A 20,722-nucleotide genomic window follows, 5' to 3' on the forward strand; every position below is an offset into this window, starting at 1 on the left:
GTGTAGTCATCAAGACTCCCTCTCTCCCGCCTCAGGAGCCAATCTGACATTAGCAGTGATTTCATCCTGGAAGTGTGGGCTCACGTGCTCGCCAAGCTCAGCTGAAAACCACTGGATGCTTTTATGTTTCATAGGCACGTGATAAAAGCTCTGTTCAATTCATGTCTCTCAAAAGATGCCCAAAGTGGTGGTGCAAAAATATTATCTTAAACAAGATCCCATCTATTTCAAATAAGGGATATTTTTTACAAGCTGTAATGAATTTTATTGATTTCTGAAGGAAAACAATGGAAGGCATAAAAACCTAAAGCTAGGGAATGAATCCTCCCTGCTTTGCATTCATACATACCCTTACGCATAGGAACCTGATGAAAAATTCTAAACACTGCATCCTTTCAAATTGTTTGCGTGCTACAAACACAGACCGTCTAGTCTTTCTTTATTTCCATCTACCTTGGCCATAAAACATTTCACACTAATGGGCTGCTGAGGAATAGAGGCATTTTAAGGCTAAACTGGCTTGTCACAGGTAGGGAATCATTTCTGAATATATGGAAACAGTTTTAGTCAGGCAAATGGCATGGGTTGTTTTGTAGTGAGGTAGAATAGGTCTCTGTTTGAGTCTACTCTTCAAATGTTTTATTGCTCTGTATGATGAATAGGGAGGAGTGTAAACTGCAGCTGACATCCACATGTAAAGCATTTTTAGAACAAAGTATTTTACTTTCTCCTTTGGAGATGCATTACACATTTCATCAGTTCAGGTCTATTTAACAAACACATCCCCTGTCACCAGTTCAAATTCATGCAGCAAATGCCTCAAGAGACTTTGGGTGCCCTATCTTCAAACCACATCCCTGGATCTATAGTGAGTGTCCCTGCTTTCGTTGCAGAAGGCCTTCTGAACCAGCAGAGGGCAGTTCAAACCACAAGAGTTTTCATCTCCTGCATCAGAAAGGTGACAGGTACAGTTTGCAGTCAGGATGAGACAGCAATGGAACCTCTCTACCAACAGCATTACTAACACTGGACACTGGACGAACCACCGGACAATCCAAGCATATGATTCACACTTTAATGACAGCTGGTTCGAGTTTGACCTCCTGGCCCAAAACATTGACTTACTGCTTTCATAATCTGAAAAAGAAAGAAGGAAAGAAAGAAACAAATAAAGAAAAGACAGCCTATTCCCACAGATCCATATAATATATACTGCTGTAATCAGTGACCTTGTCATACTCTATGGCAAGAAATCACGATGGTATTTCACATGATATTCACAAACGGTGTCTGTGCTGAATAGTGGATTTAGTGACCTTACAAGTTAAAGCATTTTGATCCTGATATAGTATCACTGTATCACTAAAATATCCCACAGGGTAGGACGTATAGTTGATCTTACAGAATGGCAGCAGTTACAGTGGTGGAGAAAGTACAGCGCTGGTGTCAGTGAGTCTAAGCAGTACATCAAGGTGACAGCTGAATAAAACTACAACTAAAAGTGAACAGTGACACTTCATTGGTACTTCTATCTTTACTTATTTCTGGACACATGATCAAACCTCCGTCATTTGGTACAACAGTTGGTAATTAGATGTTTTGTGGCTTTGAGCTTTGCCTTCAAAATAAAAGCAAAGTTTTAAGGACACCAGTTAGCTACAGCTGGTTTGCTAGCTAGGCTACATTGGGCTTCAAAAACAAACAAAAAACAAACAAACAAGCAAACAAAAATGTGGCAAAATGACAATGAAACTGCCCAGAAGAATAAAATGTGTTTTTAATGTTGATCTAGAACAACTTTAGTGCAGCTATAAAATGGATCAACACAGAGTAAAATGAAAACAAGAATAAGGAAATGGTCGATGAGTCAGAACAAATAGGGTTTGAAAGCATTTTCCTTGAAACTACGTTCACTTCATTTCTTAGTTCAATAATATAATTTCACCCAAAGCCTTGCATCAGTCAGTTTCATGAGGATATGGCTCGTTTGCCGTTTCTCCTTTTATTATGAAAACCCCACACAGGATGATGATGATGATAAGTTTTTGCTAACTTCATGTAGTCCCGAAGAGCGACCGCGACACTCTGTCACTCACAATTTAATACTTTACGTCAAGCTGCCATTAAGAAATGTTAAAAACCACTTCAGTTCGTGTGGCCCTCCTCATGACTGAAACATGTACTTGTTCTAGTTTGCCGCTGAACTCCGACAAGAAACCGGATGCAAATGAGGCGTCTGAACACCCTCCAGCGGACTCCTCCCCCTGAGTTGTCCTGGGAAACACTAACAACTGTAAGAAAGTGCCGTGCTATTAGTGACCGGCCACACCGTCGCCCAGCCAGCCCGCACCGCTAACTTCTCAACACTTAACAGAACATCTCGGCCCGGCTCCAAACACTGCCAGCACACCCATTAGGAGGATTATTATGCGTCCTAAAGCTGCCGCTGCTGCCGCTTCTTCTTCTTTACGCTGCGCTTCATCAGTTTGAGGTAAGAGGAGTCATTTACATCGATGCTAACTTCAGGCTGGTGTGAACGCAGTTCGTACACGGGGAGAAGTAGTTTAATGGCTGCTGGGCTTTAACTTGTTGCTTGGTAGCCATGACATCCTCATTCACAGCCCGCAGGGCCAATGTGGCAACTTCTCACGTTTCTGTGAACCGGTTGTCCCACAGTAATGTAAAATGATACGATACAAAAGCGGCGAAAGTGTAACATATGTAATATTCAGACTGCAGGAGATTCAAAACAAGTGTGCTAACATTAGTAGAAACGAGTAAGTTAACGCTAGCTCTTAATACGTTAAGGCCATTAAGGAATATTAGTATTTAACGTTAGCTTAGCAGATTCAAAACCCATTAGCATGATATGCGATAATGCGATATGAACAACATATTGTACACATGTGGAGGAACTGCCCCATGTGATAATGAGCAGAGGACCTTAATATTAATATTTCCTAATTCAAATTAATGTTTGGACAAATCACGTGATGTTTTCATGCTGATAAACTGGAAAGGTAAAATTTTAGGCTCTCATTCTCAAGTATTTCACAAGTGATTCTGGGAGGGGCATGACCGAGTTGCCTTTGCATGATTAATCAGTATAGCTCCATGTTGATAGTGGTAAATAATAAATGCTAATATATTGCCTAGCCTTTACTGTCCATACTTGAATAATCACATGCCACAAACTTCGATAAAGCTTCCAGTAAGATCAATAAAATCATAATAAGTTGCTGCTTGGCAGCACAGACACACTTCAGATCTCCATGGGGCTAATTTTTTTTTTTTTTTTTCATCAAGGAAGTTCAACTGTGCAAGCTTTATTTATCATGTTAGTGGGAGGATCTGCACACATGTAAAGGAAAACAGTGGCCTACTAATTCATTTACACTCGCTTGACCTCACCCACTTAAATGCGTTCAAAGGGCCAGGCGCATAAACATGGCCGCCCTCTGGTTTCCCATGTTGTAACACACCCATAGGTTTGCTCAGAAGTCACATCTTCAATTCCAGGATTGCTTGGACCGCATCCCGCTCAGTCAGAAGTTGTACATACTGCTCTTGTGAAGATGCTCAGTGGCCAGTTTAAACTGGAAAGCTGGTTTGCCTGGTTTACCTTGCTGGTTGCCCTGTCTTCACCTGCTCCTTGGATCCCACACTAATGCATCATCTTGAGTGATCCTCAGTTTTAACCTGTAATGTGAGAAAACTAGCAGAATGTGAAGGAGCGGCTGGAAGGATTTGAGGATCTGGAGCCTGTTTTATTACCTCCTACCTCACAGAAATGTTTATTTTCAGTCAGAGAGCGTGGATTACAAAGACTTTACACAGTTGTTAACACTCCTGCAACATAGTGCATGCACTGGGTTTGACTCATTTCGTGACTGTTTCACTTGCTGTCATAGCAGCAACTTCTTAAAGTCAGGGTCAACTCAGTATATTTGACTCCGGAGTCTGACGGGCAGCCCAGTCATCTACCTTTTCTGCGTCTCCATGTGGATGCTTTTCACTGTGGGATTGGCCTGTGAATCGCAGTCACTGCCTTTGAATTTAGGTATTCCCCATCCTCAGACGTGATCTGAGGAGACAGTGTGAGCAAAGGAAATACACCTGTTACTGACTCATTTCTTAAGCTTCTCAAAGGTGTGTCTGATTTACAGTAACACTTCAGAGACTTTGCTAATTTTTAACTTTTATGTCCTAAAGGAAATAAGTTTGAGCTTACAGCTGCAGTGATCTACTGGTGGCAGCTACGGAGCAGGTCCGCTGGAGGCTGTTGCTTACTTGCCTGTTGGTTGGTTGGTTCCTTGGATTTGAACCACCATTCACCCAGATCATTAACTGTCTTTTGCTTTGATTCTTCTCTTTACTGCCATAATACAGTATACTTCTCAAAAATGTCTACTTTTCAAGATCTCAGCGTTTAAATGTAAAAAAAAAAGGAATCTCCAAATTTTAGGTTGTTGGGTTTGCTAAAATTCAAAATCAGTCTTTTTAAGTAACTGATATAGTCTTTAATATCCGGGCCATCACGTTGTCAGAGTACGTAGGTGTAATTTTTTAAGCACTGGATATCTGTAATGATAATCTTAATACACAAAGATATATGAAAGTCAGAACTTCAAATTTGTAATTTGGACTTTTAGGGGAGAGGGGATGCACAATGCTTCCATTAAACAAACGCCTATTTGTCTACACTCTTTGTGTGTCTCTTCCAACAAACTTTGGGTTCACTTGTGAGGCCGTCCCAGCCAGAAATATGTATTTAGCTCCAGTAAAAGAGACAAATGAAAGAGGAGTTGGCCTCCCATTTAGAGTACTGTAAATTACCATGAGGATTCTGCTGGCTCCAAGCTGAACCCAGCCAATTTCTCATCTTCACAAACCCCCTAATTTAATGATGATGGAGGATATGCACAGTGTCAGCCTTGCAATTACACTGTATTTAGTATAGAATGGAAGCATTAGAGGAAGTCTTACAGGTACGAGATCATGATGCACTGCTGTCACAGGGATGGGTTTCGTATGCCTGGGAGGGTGACTGCTGAATTCCCTGCTGATATTCACAATAAAGCCTTGGCTTTGTTTTTGTTAAGACTGGAATCGCTGGAATCCTCTCAGCATGCCAAACAGCAGCCACACTCACCGTTCCAAAACAGCAGCCATGTCTGCAGCCTTTGCAAATGTTGTGCCCTCGAGTAGTGTCTCTTTCCTCCAGGGACTTATCGGCCAGACTTTGTTGTTAATTGTTACTATGGCTGTGGTGCCAGCGCATCTTTCTACAAAGAAATGTTAAAAACTTTGCCAGCCAGGGGTTGTGTGTCAGTTGTTTACAAATCTCTAATATCCAAATGTGCAGCAGGTAGATATGATGGTGGATCAACAGACCCTCACCATGACACATTAATGTTTACATCTACTGCACAGTCTGGTTGATTAGATTTTACTAATACATAAAGTGTAATGTCTAATAATTATGATGTCCTCCTCATGCGGTCAGTGGACTTGCCTTTCGTTGCAAGAGCAGTGATGTGTAAATGCTAGAAGTCTCTATAGGTAGAAATAAACCTTTGTGTGCTGACCAGCCAGGAAGCAAATGCAAAACAAACAGAAGGCAGGGGATCTTAAATACAGTGATGCAAATGGATACTCGCAAAAACTGGATTGTCAGGATGGATGGGGTACAAAGCAGTTGGAGTATTTACTATTGGGCTCAAAGTGATCTGGAGGAATTTTTCTCCTGTATACATAGTGAAATCAGATTTCACAATGTATAAAGGGAATTTTTCCTGCCTGTGAATGTAATCCTGTCTTGCGCAAGGTATGTGTAATACCAGGTATAAAGAAGGCCACTGAGTCTCTGCCTGCTGGCTCAGGGGTCTCTGTGCTGAGCAGTGAGACAAACCTGGAGCTTGTTCCTTTTTTGTGGTCCACAAAGGTGTGTTGAGATACCTGCACTGCAATGTATCTCAGCCAAATCTCTGCCATGTGTTACCTAGGGTTCAGTGATGTCAATCTGGCATGACTGGAAGAGGATTTTTTCAGTTTTAAGACTTTTGTATTGATTACATTTCAGTCACACATACAAGCCATCTTCCTCAAAGACAAATTAAAGCAAAATTTGAGAAATCTAGCTGATCGTTTGACAAATTTTACAGTCAAGTGGAAGACATTTTCAGACTCCCAAAACACCAAGACTCCTATATGCTGATAAGAAATGCATTCTGTCTGTTGCACAGTACATTACATTTAGTCTGTAAAACAGTGCTTTTCACTGTTCATCACATTGTCTTACAGTCCAAGATGACTTCATCAAATGCCTCAAATTTCCCCAACCAACAGTGCAAACCCCAGAAATATTCAATTTACTGTTATGTAAAATGAAGAAAAGCATCAAATTCTCATGTGTGAATACCTGGAACAATCTCATTTTTGATTTTCATGCATGAAAAGTGACTTCATTAATCAATTATCAAAGTCGCTGCAGATTAATTTACTGTCAATGGAATAATTCAGCACTCAAGTAATCATTGCAGTTTTTTGCACTTTTACCTAAATGACAATTTGAATGCAGGGCTGAAACTTGTAATTTAGTGTTCTTAGACTTCGATATAGCTGCTTTTACTAAAGTAAAGGATCTGAATACATTTTTCAACAGTGGCCTGTTTTAATTAAAGTATATTCTTTGCTTGTCTGGTATTATTAAGACAATTGTGAATACATGAAAACCATTACCAACATGTGATGTATCCCAGAGTTTCCCTATAATTAAATGGTTGAGATTGAGCAGCTGTTGACAATGCTGTTTCATGGGCTTTTATATCAACATTGGCCTTGACCCTTCCCCTAACACTTTCTAACACTCACTACAGCTAAATATTTTGTCTGGTTGATTGATAGACAAAGAGATAGCAGTGTGTATCTGCACATGCTCCACTTGTAGTTCCACCATTGCAGTTGCAGCAGACACCTGACCTGTGGCCCTTAGGCTCCGCCTCACCCCTCTGACATCAGGGCTTTGATCTGCCTACTGTCTGTGTTAGCACAAAGCCATATTTAGCTCAGAGTAATCACTGTGGTGAGAGCTTGCATGCCCGCTACTGAGGATACCTGCTGAGTATAAACACACCTGCTCACTGTGATGGACTTAAAATGAATTGAATGTGCACCTGATAGAGTCTGCTCACAGCCGTCATCATCACATAGACTGTGGGTAAGGTTTCAATCGATGCCTTCGTGTGCCTCTTAGTTAGCCGAGACAGATTCTTTAAAAGTTCCTCTGTAGTTTGAGGTGACAGGAGTTAGAAGAAGAATTCAACAAGCATTACTATATATGAAGTTGCACTTTGATTTTGCAGATTTTGTTGTTGTTTTTCTTTTGATAATATTCCAGAGGGCAAAGTTTGACTGTGATGTGTGTTCTGTGCCTAGCAATGTCTGCCTCAGTGATAAAGCGCGGTGGTTTTCACAAAATGTGTGACCAAAGAGTCTACTGTTAAATTAAAGTTGGGTTCTGTTTATGGGAAAATTGCATATTTTATGTCTGCACACACAGTTGTTTCATAAAGCCGTGCATTTCTGCCGACTATTGTACACAAAACTTTTGGTTAAATTATTATGAAAGACCTGATATCTTTCTGAAAGGATGGAATATGGAGGCTCATTTAATTTTTAACTTAATTTTTAAAGTTTAACAAAAAAATCCTCCAAAAGTTTTCTCATTCAGACACGTTCTCTGTAATACTGAGTCTGTTCTACTTTGCTCACAGTTCTTGTAAGGTGGTCTGTGTGTTCCTGATTTCTTCTCCACCTTGAATTTCTCATTTTTGCTCACATGGTGTGTATTATGCATTAAGAAGCTGTGATTGGTTGCATCTAACAGGTGCGCTTGGTAAAAGACACAGGGACCTGAATGGAGGAATTGTAATTGTCAAATTTTGTGAAAATGGACAGTAAATCATGATACAGTACATTGTGATGGACCACAGATGGTTACTTTTATTGGGGTACTTCAGCAAATAGGTACTGAATATCCATAAAGTCTGGGACTTGTGAGAAATGGATAAAAAGGTCAATATTCAACTCAATAGCATTTTACCAAAGACTCTCGGTGCTACATATACCTCCACACCTCCACTTTGTGATGCAGGCTATGTGTTAAAAATGTTATGTCTCATGCCCAAGTTGAGATAACCGTGATGATATGATCATTTAGAAAACTCCATCACAGCCACAAAAGACTTTATACAGCTGTCTTCTCAGGCTGTGCAGTACGCATAACAAATCTTCATGTGTATATCCGTGTAGTGTCCCTTTAAAAACAATCTGGATCACATGGCAATAGTGCATAAGTGGTAAGACAGTATCTTCCATTCAGTATTTTAGCTGCAGAGGTGGACTACTCCAGCACATATTTAGATCAAAAGTATTAATGTCAATCAGAAATCCATGCACTCATTCATTTCCTTTCAGAGGAATAGAGCCTTCTTGTGGGCTGAGATGCCTTTTACACAGATAGAGAACCAGCAGGGGAAGTGAGCAATTCAACACATCACAGGCAGTTCAGTTCCCAAAACCACTGTGGTGCGTTTAAATCTGGCCATTTTTGAACAATGTCTGAAGAAACAGAAAGTGGTTTGCCATGAGTCATGTGGTTGTAATGCTTTGGACACACAAAAAAACACATGCATATTTGTGGCAATTTAGAGTTTCTGATTGACCAAACTCACATGTCTTAGCTTCACATAGAAGGGACCAGAGGTGAGAGTCAAACCCAGGACATTCTTGCTGTGAGATGCTTGACCTAAAAACAAAGCCAGTATGTGGTGCTATCAAAGCGGTGGAGATGTACATACTTATATTGTACATGCTGCATCGTTGCCCTATGATACGTACAGTTGGTTTGTTAATTGAAATGATATAACCTAACAATACACATCAGCCTTTACTTCAGCATGGCTAATTTTAATCTGATCAGGCCTGCTGTGAGACTGAGGTTTGCATTGTTCAGGATTCTCCAGGCTAAACCTCTTATATCCTAAATACGGCTAACAGCCGCTCTTCTCTCCTAAAACTCTGTCTCCCTGTCTACCTTTGAGTTTTATTTGCTCCGTGGCTCCTATTTTGTCTTCTTTTCAATGTCACTTTGTTATTTCACAGTACATGGTTGAATGAGGAAGTGCAGTACGTTGACAGTTAAATGCCATATTGATCATTTTGACAGATTTTCTACCAGTGTCTCCTTCTGTAAATAAGTTGAAATCCACATCGCTCACCTAGCTATCACCCATCAGGGTACTGTGAGAAATTGAATTGCCAAGTGCAGCTGAATACGAGTAGCAGAAATTGCCCTGTTGATTTTATAATGTTGAACATTTACACAAGGTAAAGGTAAATGGCATGTTTGTCCTTCTGCAGGATTCTGGGCCATATTGAATTTTTCAGTGTTCACATTTAATCAGAAAGCCAAGACACCCTTCAAATGTCCCTCCAAATATTAGCACAAGCCTGTTCTTTCACCATGCCTAAAACACAGCAGCAGCACTCATATTTGCTTAAAAGTGACAGCTTCAGCATTTTGGGATATCTGCTTATTCACTTTCTTGCCAAAAGTTAGAGAAGAAGAGTGATACCACTCATCCGTCTGTATGCAAGGTTTGAAGTTAAGGCCCAATGAAATCCAGATTCCATTTTATTATTTTCCTTATTTATCACGATGGGAAACCCTGATTTTCTTGATTATTTGTTTTCTGCATCGTTGAAATCATAGGGCCCTAAAGCTACCATCAGTAGCCAAGCTTATCTTAGCATTAAGACTGGAAACGGGGGAATGAGTTACGTACTAGACTTTTTCTTGGCGGGACCTGTAAATTTTGGGAATCTCTGGTTGCCTGGTAACTGGTCCTGAACAAGAAATAGTAGGCACAAACCCCCCCTGGAAAAAAGCGACAACTTGTCTTTAAAAATGTCAAGGGAGCACCTCATGGCTTCATGGTATGGAAACAGAGGGGAGGGGGGTGGCATCAAACCTGGGGAGGAGCACTGATCAAGGCCCAGGCCCTGATTACAGGCCAGGCCCCAGTGTGCCTCACAATAAGATAATGCTATCTGGGCCCACAGGTATTTGGTTTCAGTGGAGAGGGTAATAACTGTCACCAAACACTGAGGAGACCTTTCATCCCCTGGCCTTGTGTTGTCAGCCAGCGTTTGTGTGCAGTTTCTGCATAGAGGCAGCTTTTGTGTGGCAGAGTGAGGTCACGTCACCACGATGGCCTCATATCTGTCCATAGACACAATAGCTACGTTTGATTAAATCAAACATCCGTGACTGTCTAAACGGTAGTCGACGTGGTGTGTCCGAGTTACTGTGGTGGCGTTGTTGAGGAGGTGATGTCGCACTGACTAATTTAACCATTCCCCAGAAGAGCAGAGCTGATAGTGAACCGTAAAAAGAATTACACAAGGATTCAACAAACAGCAGGCGCACTTTGCTCTTTCTGGGGTTTTGCGCTACAGAAGAATGCAGTCAGTGTACCACATGTTGTCGTGGTAAGCCAGTAACTAGTGGTTAACCAGGAGAGAAAGCATGAGAGGTTAAACAAACGTTGGAGTTAAACATCAAACCCAGCTGAGCCACCCGGAGTCTTAATCCTCCCTCAGTGTGGCACAATTGAAGGCTGGGGTTTGCAAATGTTATACATTCATTCAGAAAGCTAGGTGTTGAATTCTTCATGAATCTGACAGATATGGTCATCAAGAGCTGTAACATTCTTGTGTTATGAGTCAGACGTTGTTCATGTTTGGATGAAAGTTTTATTTGGATAGAAAAGGCAAGCTAGGCTTTCTGCCAAAAACATCTTTAGCTTCACAAAGTCTTTATTTTTACTGCAGTTTTAGTTTATGACATGGAAAAAATTAAATAATAAAAGGAAGTGAAGAGCTGTGGGACAGTTCAACATGAACTGTGTCTCTCACCAGGCTTAAAACCGTCCTGAAAGCTCTTCCTGGCACGCTTATCTGACATTTGGTGGAGGTTTTTATCCAAAGCTCCTTACGGTACCATGAGGCCGTACATCTAAAGCAAGAGTGACCCAAGTGGGCATTGAACCCCTAAACCTGGCAGTGTTTGCCAAAGGATCTCACTGTCATTGCTAATAATTGGAAAACGAGCAGAATTCCACATGGATTTTCTGTCAAGACAAAGATACCTCTACGTGATGTTTTGTATGTTTGTCATATGAATGTATCAGTGGGAAAACATAGACCAAAATGGGTAGAAAGAGTGAAAGTATCTAGTTTATACTGTAGGGCTTACGCCAACATACATTAGTGAGGTACAAACTCAGTCCTGCCCCTCTATGAGACTAAAGTCCTGCCTCGGTTGTCATTATGGAGCCCTGGTGTTGGATGACACCTCAGGTCTATATTGGGCTTCTGCCTCTCTTTACAGGTGTCTCCATGACCATGGCTGCAGCTCTCTTTGCACAGCCAAATTCAAAAAGCCTTGTGAAGAAGCAGCCCCAGGTTACTGTTGTCCCCATAACACAAATCTGCATTGACATTCTTCAAGTTAATTAATGGCCAATGGGAGGTTTTTGACCCAGAAAGACTGCAGTATGAAGCTTTGAGGCGATAAAACACTGCTGTAAAATTGTACATATGTATATTGAGTTTAAATGATCTGTCCTGTTTTATTTCAAGTGTCTGCGCTGGATTCTGAGCAGCTATTGGATTCCACCTTCTGTTTTTTGGCTTTTTTCAGGGAAGGTTTGATAAGCACCGTGCTCTTTTTCATCAGCAAATGTTAAGATTCATACCCAGGAGTTAGTTAGTACAATCACATTATATGGCAGTTGTTAATCATTATGTAGTTTTTTCCCATTATTAACGCCATTTTGTTGATAACATTAGTAAGCAGCCATCCTCCACATTTTTAAGTGTGGTAATGAAATTATCATCATTTAAATTTAATGCTGAAGGGGCTCTTAGATCAATGTTGTGGAGTAGAGTTAGCTTAGCACCCTTGTATCATGCATGAAACCATGCTGCTTTTATTTCCTGAAGCATTTTGGTTTTGAAATACTCAAACGAGCAGCTGAAGAACCCTGACCTGCACCTACCACGTGTGTTTGTTTTAATGGTTTAAAGAGATGTGCCCTTTGGACAGGAGGACTCAGGTGTTCCTACAGGAAGTCTCTGAGGGAGTGGTGCAGACAGAAAAGATTATATTGATGCTATCACGAGCCTCCAGTCACCTCTGATCTACAGAATGGTTATTGTTCCTACCACCAATTCATTGTTCCTGTGAATGTTGTAGTGTGATCAGATCTATAGTGAATTCTCTTTGATCATTTATTTTGATACTTGCATTAGAAATTGTTATGATTTCATCACTGTAGAGGAGAATGCCAAATAGGGGAAATTCATGTCTTAGAAGCACAGAAATGTGCTGTATGAAATAAAAAAAACGAACACTTGAATATTTCCTTAGATTTGGAAAGCTGCCAGTTGTACGGTGGGTGACGTGATACATGTTTCTGACAATGGTTTCACATCATTCCACTGTTCTACCAGTGGCAGTAAGACACCAAGATATTCAGCAGTTTGCCAGCAAACACACGGCAAGTGGAAGACTGCAAGATAGTAAACATGGATGAAAGCAATGGATGAAAGTAAATGCTTTCCAGACATTTGGTAGACCTCAAGGATACTGTTCACGCAAAGCATTTTATGAGTGATTCTGACCGTAAATTCTGACTGCGATGTGACTTGTGACTTATGACTTCTAGCTTTTTCACTCTTTTAACAATGTGAGGCAAAGGTATCTTAAGAAAGAAAAAAAAGATTAATAAATAGTTTATTTACTCTAAAAATGAACATGAGGTACAGGCCTACATGTGTTTTGGAAGGAGTAACCTGCCCTATAATGTAGGTTAATTAGTAAATGTAATGTAATTCATTCTCACAGTCTGACAAAAGGTAGGATTAGGCATATCACCAGCATTTATTTGGCAGAAAATCAAATACATACCAAAATAAACATGGCATGCAGCAGAGGGGGGTTTTGTTTAACAACGCAACCAGCTGAGCTTGTGTTGCAGTATGAAGTTTGGAGATAATGTTAGCTCTGGCTGTGTGAGACTACATTAAAAGCAGCATGGAAAAAAACAGCATCCAAGCTACTGTTCTGGTTGAAATTCAGCACGCTAACCAGCAAAAAAGAAAGTTAAGGAACATAAAAATGTTTTGACATTGGTATTGATCCATCCTTCAGTTTTCAGTTTTGAAGTAATTCCTGCTTTGTATTGGCCCTCAAAGCAGTCTGAAGTAAAATTAGCACACATATAACGTTTTAACAGTTAGCCTAAGAGTTTTATAGTTGTTGTTGTTGATGATGTGGGGTTTATCCACTGGGTCTTCATCTCCTCAGATGGTGGGAGTAGATGAAGCTTTTTGCGTTGGTTCCTGCAGCCAACAGCAGAAAAAATGTTCTGCTCGTAACGTTACCTTCCGCATCCTCATGTTACCATCAACGTTATAGCGAGGAAAATAGTAATTAGTGGACATAACTCCAGTTCTATGAGTGTGTGTGTAGCCCTGTGCTTGCATGTTATTGCAGCCACAGATAAGCACACTAGTTTTCTATACACTAAAACTTATCACAGTAATGACAGTATTGCAAACTCCACGTTGTGGCAGAAAGTGACACTGGTGACGGTGCCAACAAGAAAAGTCCACAGGGCACCTTTAAGTTACGTCAGGACGCAGTCAGGTATGTCAAAAAAGCACATTATCCAAATCACTAAACTCAGTGACACTGTTCCTATGGCTTACTGTATATTAGACCTGAACTGGTATATAATTGACTGTGACATTTACCTTCATTGGATGCACCTCTATATAGGGAGGATTATCGAATCATGTGTGATTGCAAGCTGTTGAGTCCCACCGAGCACAAGGGTCTCTCACCCTAAGAGAATCCTTGTCACAGACACATTTTCAGACAGCGCTTCAAGAAAAGCATGTTGAATTAAGTAACACACCGTAGTCATAGTCTGTGGTCGTGCAGGGGAATCCTCAGATGATGATTGGAAATGGGTGTAGGTGACTGATTAATGAGTTGTGAAGTTAATCCTATTCATCCTCCCATTCATGCTACAGTCTCATGGCTATTACGGCTTATTCTGATGGGGCCTGTGGAAGCCATAACAGGTCCATTTGCAACCCTGACTCTGTGTATCACCACTCCTGTCCCAGCATTCAGGGGCTTTTTGTCTCTTGATTTATTGGTCCATTTGAGACGACTGTGCACTTGAATGTGGCTGATGCCCTGTTTCTTTGTGGCCTTCCTGCTGCTGAGGAAGAAAATTCTGTTTTTAGCTGCAGTTCAAAGGCACTTTCTGCCATAATGGAGACTCAAAGGAGCTCGGCTAAGGGCTGGTTGAACCCAGTGTTTGAGGTGGAGTTAATGGGTTGTGTAATCTTTATAAGCAGGTGTCGGGTGGCCGTAGGGTGAGCTTAGGGGATGTCCTTTCTCAAGGTCCTTCTATTACCAGAGAAGGAAACTTGGTTTGGTTTGGATACATGGTCTTTTCCTGAATGATGTGCAGGTTTTTATTTGCCCATCTTGTTTGAAGAAGCAAATAAGAATGCATGTTTCATGGTGTGATTTTGAGACAGTCACTGCCTGATGACAATGGGTATCACTAAAAATGTCAGTTTGACTCAGACTCATTCCTCTCCAAAGGTCTACCTTAATATTGCCCTCTGTTTAGTTTAATTAATCTTTGGCTTTGTGAAAAATAAGAGAAGAGTGTAAATGTAGAATTTTTATGTTTGACAAAATAACAGGTAGAAGAGTTTCTAACATCTACAGTTTTTCCATTATAACGGATAATACCTGACATGTACACTGCAACTTGACATCCAGTTATTATCCACAGCACCAAGATATCTTGTTGCAGTACATCGCCTGGAACTTGTGTACTTCTGAGAAAATGCTGCAGCCTTTTGTGATACAGCAGTCAGTCTATTGAGTCTTGTCACTTCTGTAGTTTCCATAACAGGAATTGTTAGAAATGACGTATAGATGTAGCTGTTCTGGAAGTCCCCTGTGTTCTCTCTGAATGATTATTGCTGCCCATGAGGAACTGTTTGGGGAACTGTCACACCCACATACCGACGATAGGGTTGAGAAAATAGATTCAAGGCAGTCTCAGGAAAAGATATCAAGCCTGAATTAGGGGCTGTTTTTGATGTTATCAAAGAATCAAGTGACTGTCATGTGAAAGAGTCTCTCATCAACCCCCTATATAACAGTTGGCATACAGTTCCAGCAAAAAGGCCCAGATGAGCTGAATGCTAAAGCAAAATACGAGCTAAAAACTGAAGAAAGCTGAACATCTAGAAAAAAGATTAACTTGCTGACATTTTTCTCAGCATTTTATGGAGACCAAACAACTGCTAAAAGGTGAATATTGGATGTACATTCTTAAATAAAGTGGGTAAAGTGAGTTTTGGAAGTGGGTTGTATAGTTACAGGCCATGAATCCAAAGCAGCCAGTGGAGAAATTAGATCCTGCGACGATGCAGTATACTGAATCAACTTCCTTTAGCTGTAACTTCCATCCCTGCGTCATATCAGAAAAAACTCAGAAACAAGGTAGCAAAGGTAAAGGGAATGAGGTGGCCAGCCGCATGCTGACCCAGTAGTTATAGCAGGTGGCTTGTTTTGAAATAGGTAATGGTTAAACGTCATAAAAGCTTGTGTTTTGCTATAGGTTCTACTTGCACACTGATTGTAATTCTAATTATCCTCTAAATGGCTAAAATATAAAATGTAAGCATTGTTTCTCTGTTTTAAAGTGGCACAGGCTGTTGGTGAGCTGTGCTGTTAAAGAATAACTAAACCCTTTATCTACTGTTTAGTGCACTGACTCACTCTTTGACCACATAAACTGTCACGCCACTTATTCTGTAGGTTTGAGTGACTCAGCACTGCATTTTGTAAATATTTCAGAAACAAAGTTGTGCAGCACAGAAATGTACATTCTACTGCCCACCTCAATTTAAGGAATGTCAGAGGATCAAAGTATTCTGATATCACACTGGCATCAAATTGATAGGTTTTTTTTTGTTTGTTTTTTTTAGGACACACCTGCAACAGCCTGGTCTGATCCCCACAAAACTCAACGGTTTTTCAAAACTGTAATAGATAAAGCTGAAACAGTAGCATTCATTTTTAATGGATACATAAAAACATCAAAAAAGCTTTCTATCTTTTAGTATCGTTTCAGATACAGGTGCAGAATTTATCCAGACTGGTTGGGAAAATCAGGGTATTAACAACTGTGAAGAAGTGACCATGGCAGACTGAGCTGTTGTGTTCAGCTGCCAGGTGGGAATGTGTAGAGAATGTAAAGCAGGGTGGAACTGATAAAGGGCACAGAAACCTTCCTTGCATGAATAAAGGCTGTCGACTCCTCAGCAGTGAAAACTGAATGTAGCAACGCACCCACCTCCTACCAAATATTTTCTTATTGTGCAACGAGTTAGGCCCACCAGTGCTCAATAAGTTGTCACGTGAATGCAATGTCACAGGCCCAACACCTTCAACAGTCAGCAGTGATGTCAGTCTGGCCCCTTGAAGTACCGTTGCATAAGACCCCAACCCAACCCTCATGTACTGTGGAGTACTCATGAAGAGAGCAATGGCAGATGACGAATGTCCAAAATACCAGAAATATAAAGGAACCAGTGAGCCTGTTGGAGACATAATGTGAGAGTCTTATCAGTCAAAGTTGTGCATGTGGTGAAGAAGCTGGTCCCTGGCCCAGTGCACTTAAGGCAAGAGGATTAGACTCCAGAGTATTATTAGAGCTACTGATTATCCCCTTACCTGATCCGCCTAATTCTAGCTCGAGCCTATTTATTTAGCAGAAAAGAAGAAAAATGTTTGGATTGGGTTGTAGAAAGTGAATTGGCCTCGTCGCGCTTCAGCGCTCTGTCGAGTCCAACATTGACTCTTTTGGTGTTTTCTGCTGAACTCATTAGGTCCTGGCCTTTTGTCGCCGCCTCCCCCGCTGTGGGGTTCATGTGATTAATGCACTGCTGACCACTGAGGCCAGCGGCAAGGACTTGTTTTAGTGCCAGGGAACAGCACACAAAAGAAAATTGTCTCTCCAAATAACTGAGGAGAATACAGCCTCTCCAAGCCGACCAGTCCCTTGACTCATTGATGAATGCAAGCAGGCCAATATCTCTTCAAGAAAGTTCAATAAAGGTTTCCAATCCATTTGTCCTCAAGTCTATAGTGGTTGTACATTTGTTTGGATGTGGTTACACACCCACTGTTTCTGACCTTGTGCCCAGAAAACGGCTTTGAGGCCTGTGTCCCAGACTGGGACTAGGGAAACGTGAACATGAGCCGGTAAATCCTGATAACTGATCTTCCCGGCAGATACCCATGTAGAAGAGGGAAAGTGTTGTGTTTTGGTGCTGACCCCACTTTTTTCTTCTTGCTTGGCAAAGAACTAGTGGATGATTGGAGGAGGCAGGGGCGAACAAAAAGTTTGTCATCATTGGTGCGGCTGTCTTTGAATGAACAAGCACAAATGGGGACCTGGCAGTTGTGGTTGGATGATGAGTGTGTGTGTATTCCTGCGTGTCATTCAGTGTGTGTCTGTTCTGTGCTCATGCACTATTAACCTCCCACAGAGTGTTGGGACTGCTGCCAGGGTCAAGCTTAACTGTACCCTTGTCAGCAACAATGTTCTGATGCTGCAGGAGCTGGTACACATGCATTTTGTGAAAAAAAACAAAACAAAAACCCAAACAAAACCCTGATGTCCAGTGTTGTGTTATCTAGAGCAATTTGTTTGCTGGGTTTTATTCCAGCACAACACTTAGAACCGCTCATTTCACTGACAGCAAAGTTTTAAGTTTGACCTAACCTAATGCCTGATCAGAGGGTCAATACCTGTCTCCATGTCTGGTGAATAACTGTGAGTTAGTGGCAGTTGACTATCGTTATCTGAAGCATGAAGATACACCTACAAATCTTTAGACTAATGCAGCGATAACGTTTTGGCAGATACGTGCTAAATGCTACGCTCCGTTTAACTTTGCCTGTTGTTGGTAGTTGTGGTAGATATCTGAGATAATTGGCATTGGCCGATGCCTGCGCTTACAAGGCAGATTATGCGAAAAACGTCTGCAGACGCAGAGACAACGCACATTTTGTAATTTTCAAATAATTTTCTGTGTTCTCGTGAATGATATGTAAGTGTAAATGTTCATTGGGACCATAAACAAAGAGATGCGGCTTGACGCTACTGTGTGCACTGACATTGTGTATTTATTTTTTTTATTTATTTATGGAGTTTAATTTTTGTTCTCTCAGAAACAAGGAGATGCTGCTGTCTGCTCATAAATGCTGCTGTTAAGTGAAACAAAACTTTGTTTTTCATTCATTTGATTTCCAGTGGACGTTTATTTATTGAAAAAAGCAGTAAAAAAAGCTCTGATATAGCATACCGACTGTATGCTACCTGCCCAGAACCACACAAGAGATATAGTTAGCGGCTAGCTGGGGAACACAGTGGAGCATTTACCAGCTAATGAGCCAGATATTTCCCTCAGGAGTTGGTGGAGGGCAAAACAGAACTAAAAGGAAGGCTTAACATGAGACCAGAAACATGACTTAAAATGAATGCTGATGTTGCTCCATGTCTGCTGCTAAATGGGCAGCAAACACATTAGCCATGTCAATTTCATTAAGGTCTAATATGTTAATGTTGTGTTCACAGTGGCTAAAATGTATTAGTATATTATTAGCATGGTATACCAATACACTGTAACAGATTGCAGCAAACATCTAATTTTTTCTTCTCATTGCAGTGTCCAGGGACATGAAACTCATTCCACAGCAAGCTCCATTGTATGTAAGTATCACTCTCCATACCAGAACTTTCATAGAAGCTTTCTCCAGTGTTCACAGTTTGTCTCTTAATGCTCCTACACTCTGTTAGTCCACCCACCTAGGTGTTTTCCTAATAAGACCTCGTCTCATGACTAGGTGTGTGCAGTGCCGGAAAGTTAATGTGTTGCACCGGTATGGGTGGGACCGCTTCTGCCCTGATCATTCTTATTAGTGCTGTATATGGAGCTAGATGACCTCATGTAGTTCCTGAAGAGCTCAGCCTCACATCAACGTGAGAACAGGTCTAATTAACTGAGTAACTGAAAACAACGTGGGTCTGCAGGGCCAGATAGTGGAGAACACAGCATTAGATTGCATGCAAATCGGCTAGTTAATGGTTTGCACTCTGCTCAGCGTCCTTTATTGTGCCTGTAGTGGTCATGTTTTACATGTTATCAGTTAAATGAAATAAGAACCACTTGATGGACTGTGTGTCTATTACAGAAATAGACCCAGATCATTTATTAAGTAATGACCATCATGAGACAGAAATAAGATTACTGATATGACAACTGGAACTTGTTCTTCATAACACATCTCCCATGTTTTAATTCGGTGCTTTTTAATACGATGGTTCCAGTTAGGTTAAAACCCCCATTCCTGACAGTTTCAGTTTCTTGCTCCTGCCATTCATGTGATTGTCTTCCCCATCAGACTAAAAAAAAGAAAAAAACAACATCTACTCTGTCAAAGCTCCACTGGCTTTGTCACGGCTTCGATTATGAGTGAAAGGGAAATAACAACCCTCACAGTCTGATCACACAACAAGTACTGATCCACTGAGAGGCCTTGGAACTTAAATAATTATACAGAAGAGGACAACTTGAGGCCCAGATTACCTTGACATGTGCCATTTGTCCAAATCAATAGGTGCGCAGGTAATTACAGCAAAGAGCTTGGTGCCTTTTGTAAAGAGGATGCGTGGCCGCTTGATTGCTGGATGTTCTTGTTCACTGTGAGCTAAAATGTTTTGCTTATGCACACTGTGTGTGTGTGTGTGTGTGTGTGTGTGTGTGTGTGTGTGGGAAAGACAAAGCACATGCTGTACTGCAAAGTGTTTTTTGTCACGAAACAGGATTTATTCGTCTGCAGGATGTCTGACAAAGAAGTCAAATGTCTTGTCGTGTAAAATGCCAGTAACAAGGTTTTTAGGCAGATTATTTTCTGAATAACTGAGCAATAAGAGAAACTTTGTGGACATGGTGGAAGAGTTTCTCAAGCTTCAACCAAATTTCCAAGTCTCTTTTTCTCATGAGCATTATCTATATGGTCAGATATGCATCTAATTTAACTGTTAAATGTTTTCTTATTTTTTATTTACCATGTACCATTTATCAATCCATCCTTACTGTAACCACCTAACTGGATCTGGGATGCATCTTATCTCTGACATCCTTTTCCTTCCAACAATCCCAAACTCTTCATGGCAAGCCAGATGAGGCGGTTGAGGTGGAGGAGGCGTAGCTTGTTGCTGAGGTCCTCTCAGATTACTGAATTACCCACCGTAGAATGCAGAATGTGGCAGTCACCCTGCAGACCACCCTTATTTCAGCAGCTTATTCTTTGTCACTGCCCACAGCTTGTTACTATAGGTGAGGGTGAAAGCTTTGCTTTTGTGGCTCATATTCCTGGTTGTCATCACAGGTTATCATACAGTGCATCTTTCTGCACCTGGTGCCTCTAACAAGCAATCAATCCCTCTTACCCTCATTTTTGAATAAAGTCCTAATATGTCGG

At 41.0% G+C, this 20,722-nt stretch overlaps 1 protein-coding gene across 4 annotated transcripts in view; it reads left to right on the top strand.

Annotated features, from left to right (window-relative positions):
* Window positions 1-2,351: 2,351 nt before the first annotated feature.
* LOC121621934 (A-kinase anchor protein 13) overlaps window positions 2,352-20,722 on the top strand; it is a 98,254-nt gene continuing 79,883 nt past the window's right edge. For all 4 annotated transcript variants that reach the window (XM_041958712.1, XM_041958793.1, XM_041958880.1 and 1 more), the window contains exons 1-2: window positions 2,352-2,491; window positions 18,904-18,947. In XM_041958712.1, the coding sequence (XP_041814646.1) occupies window positions 18,915-18,947 (33 nt within the window). In that variant the 5' untranslated portion in view covers window positions 2,352-2,491; window positions 18,904-18,914. The remainder of the gene's footprint in view (window positions 2,492-18,903; window positions 18,948-20,722) is intronic.

Source organism: Chelmon rostratus, chromosome 1 (assembly GCF_017976325.1).
Source record: "Chelmon rostratus isolate fCheRos1 chromosome 1, fCheRos1.pri, whole genome shotgun sequence".
Classification (NCBI taxonomy): domain Eukaryota; kingdom Metazoa; phylum Chordata; class Actinopteri; order Chaetodontiformes; family Chaetodontidae; genus Chelmon; species Chelmon rostratus.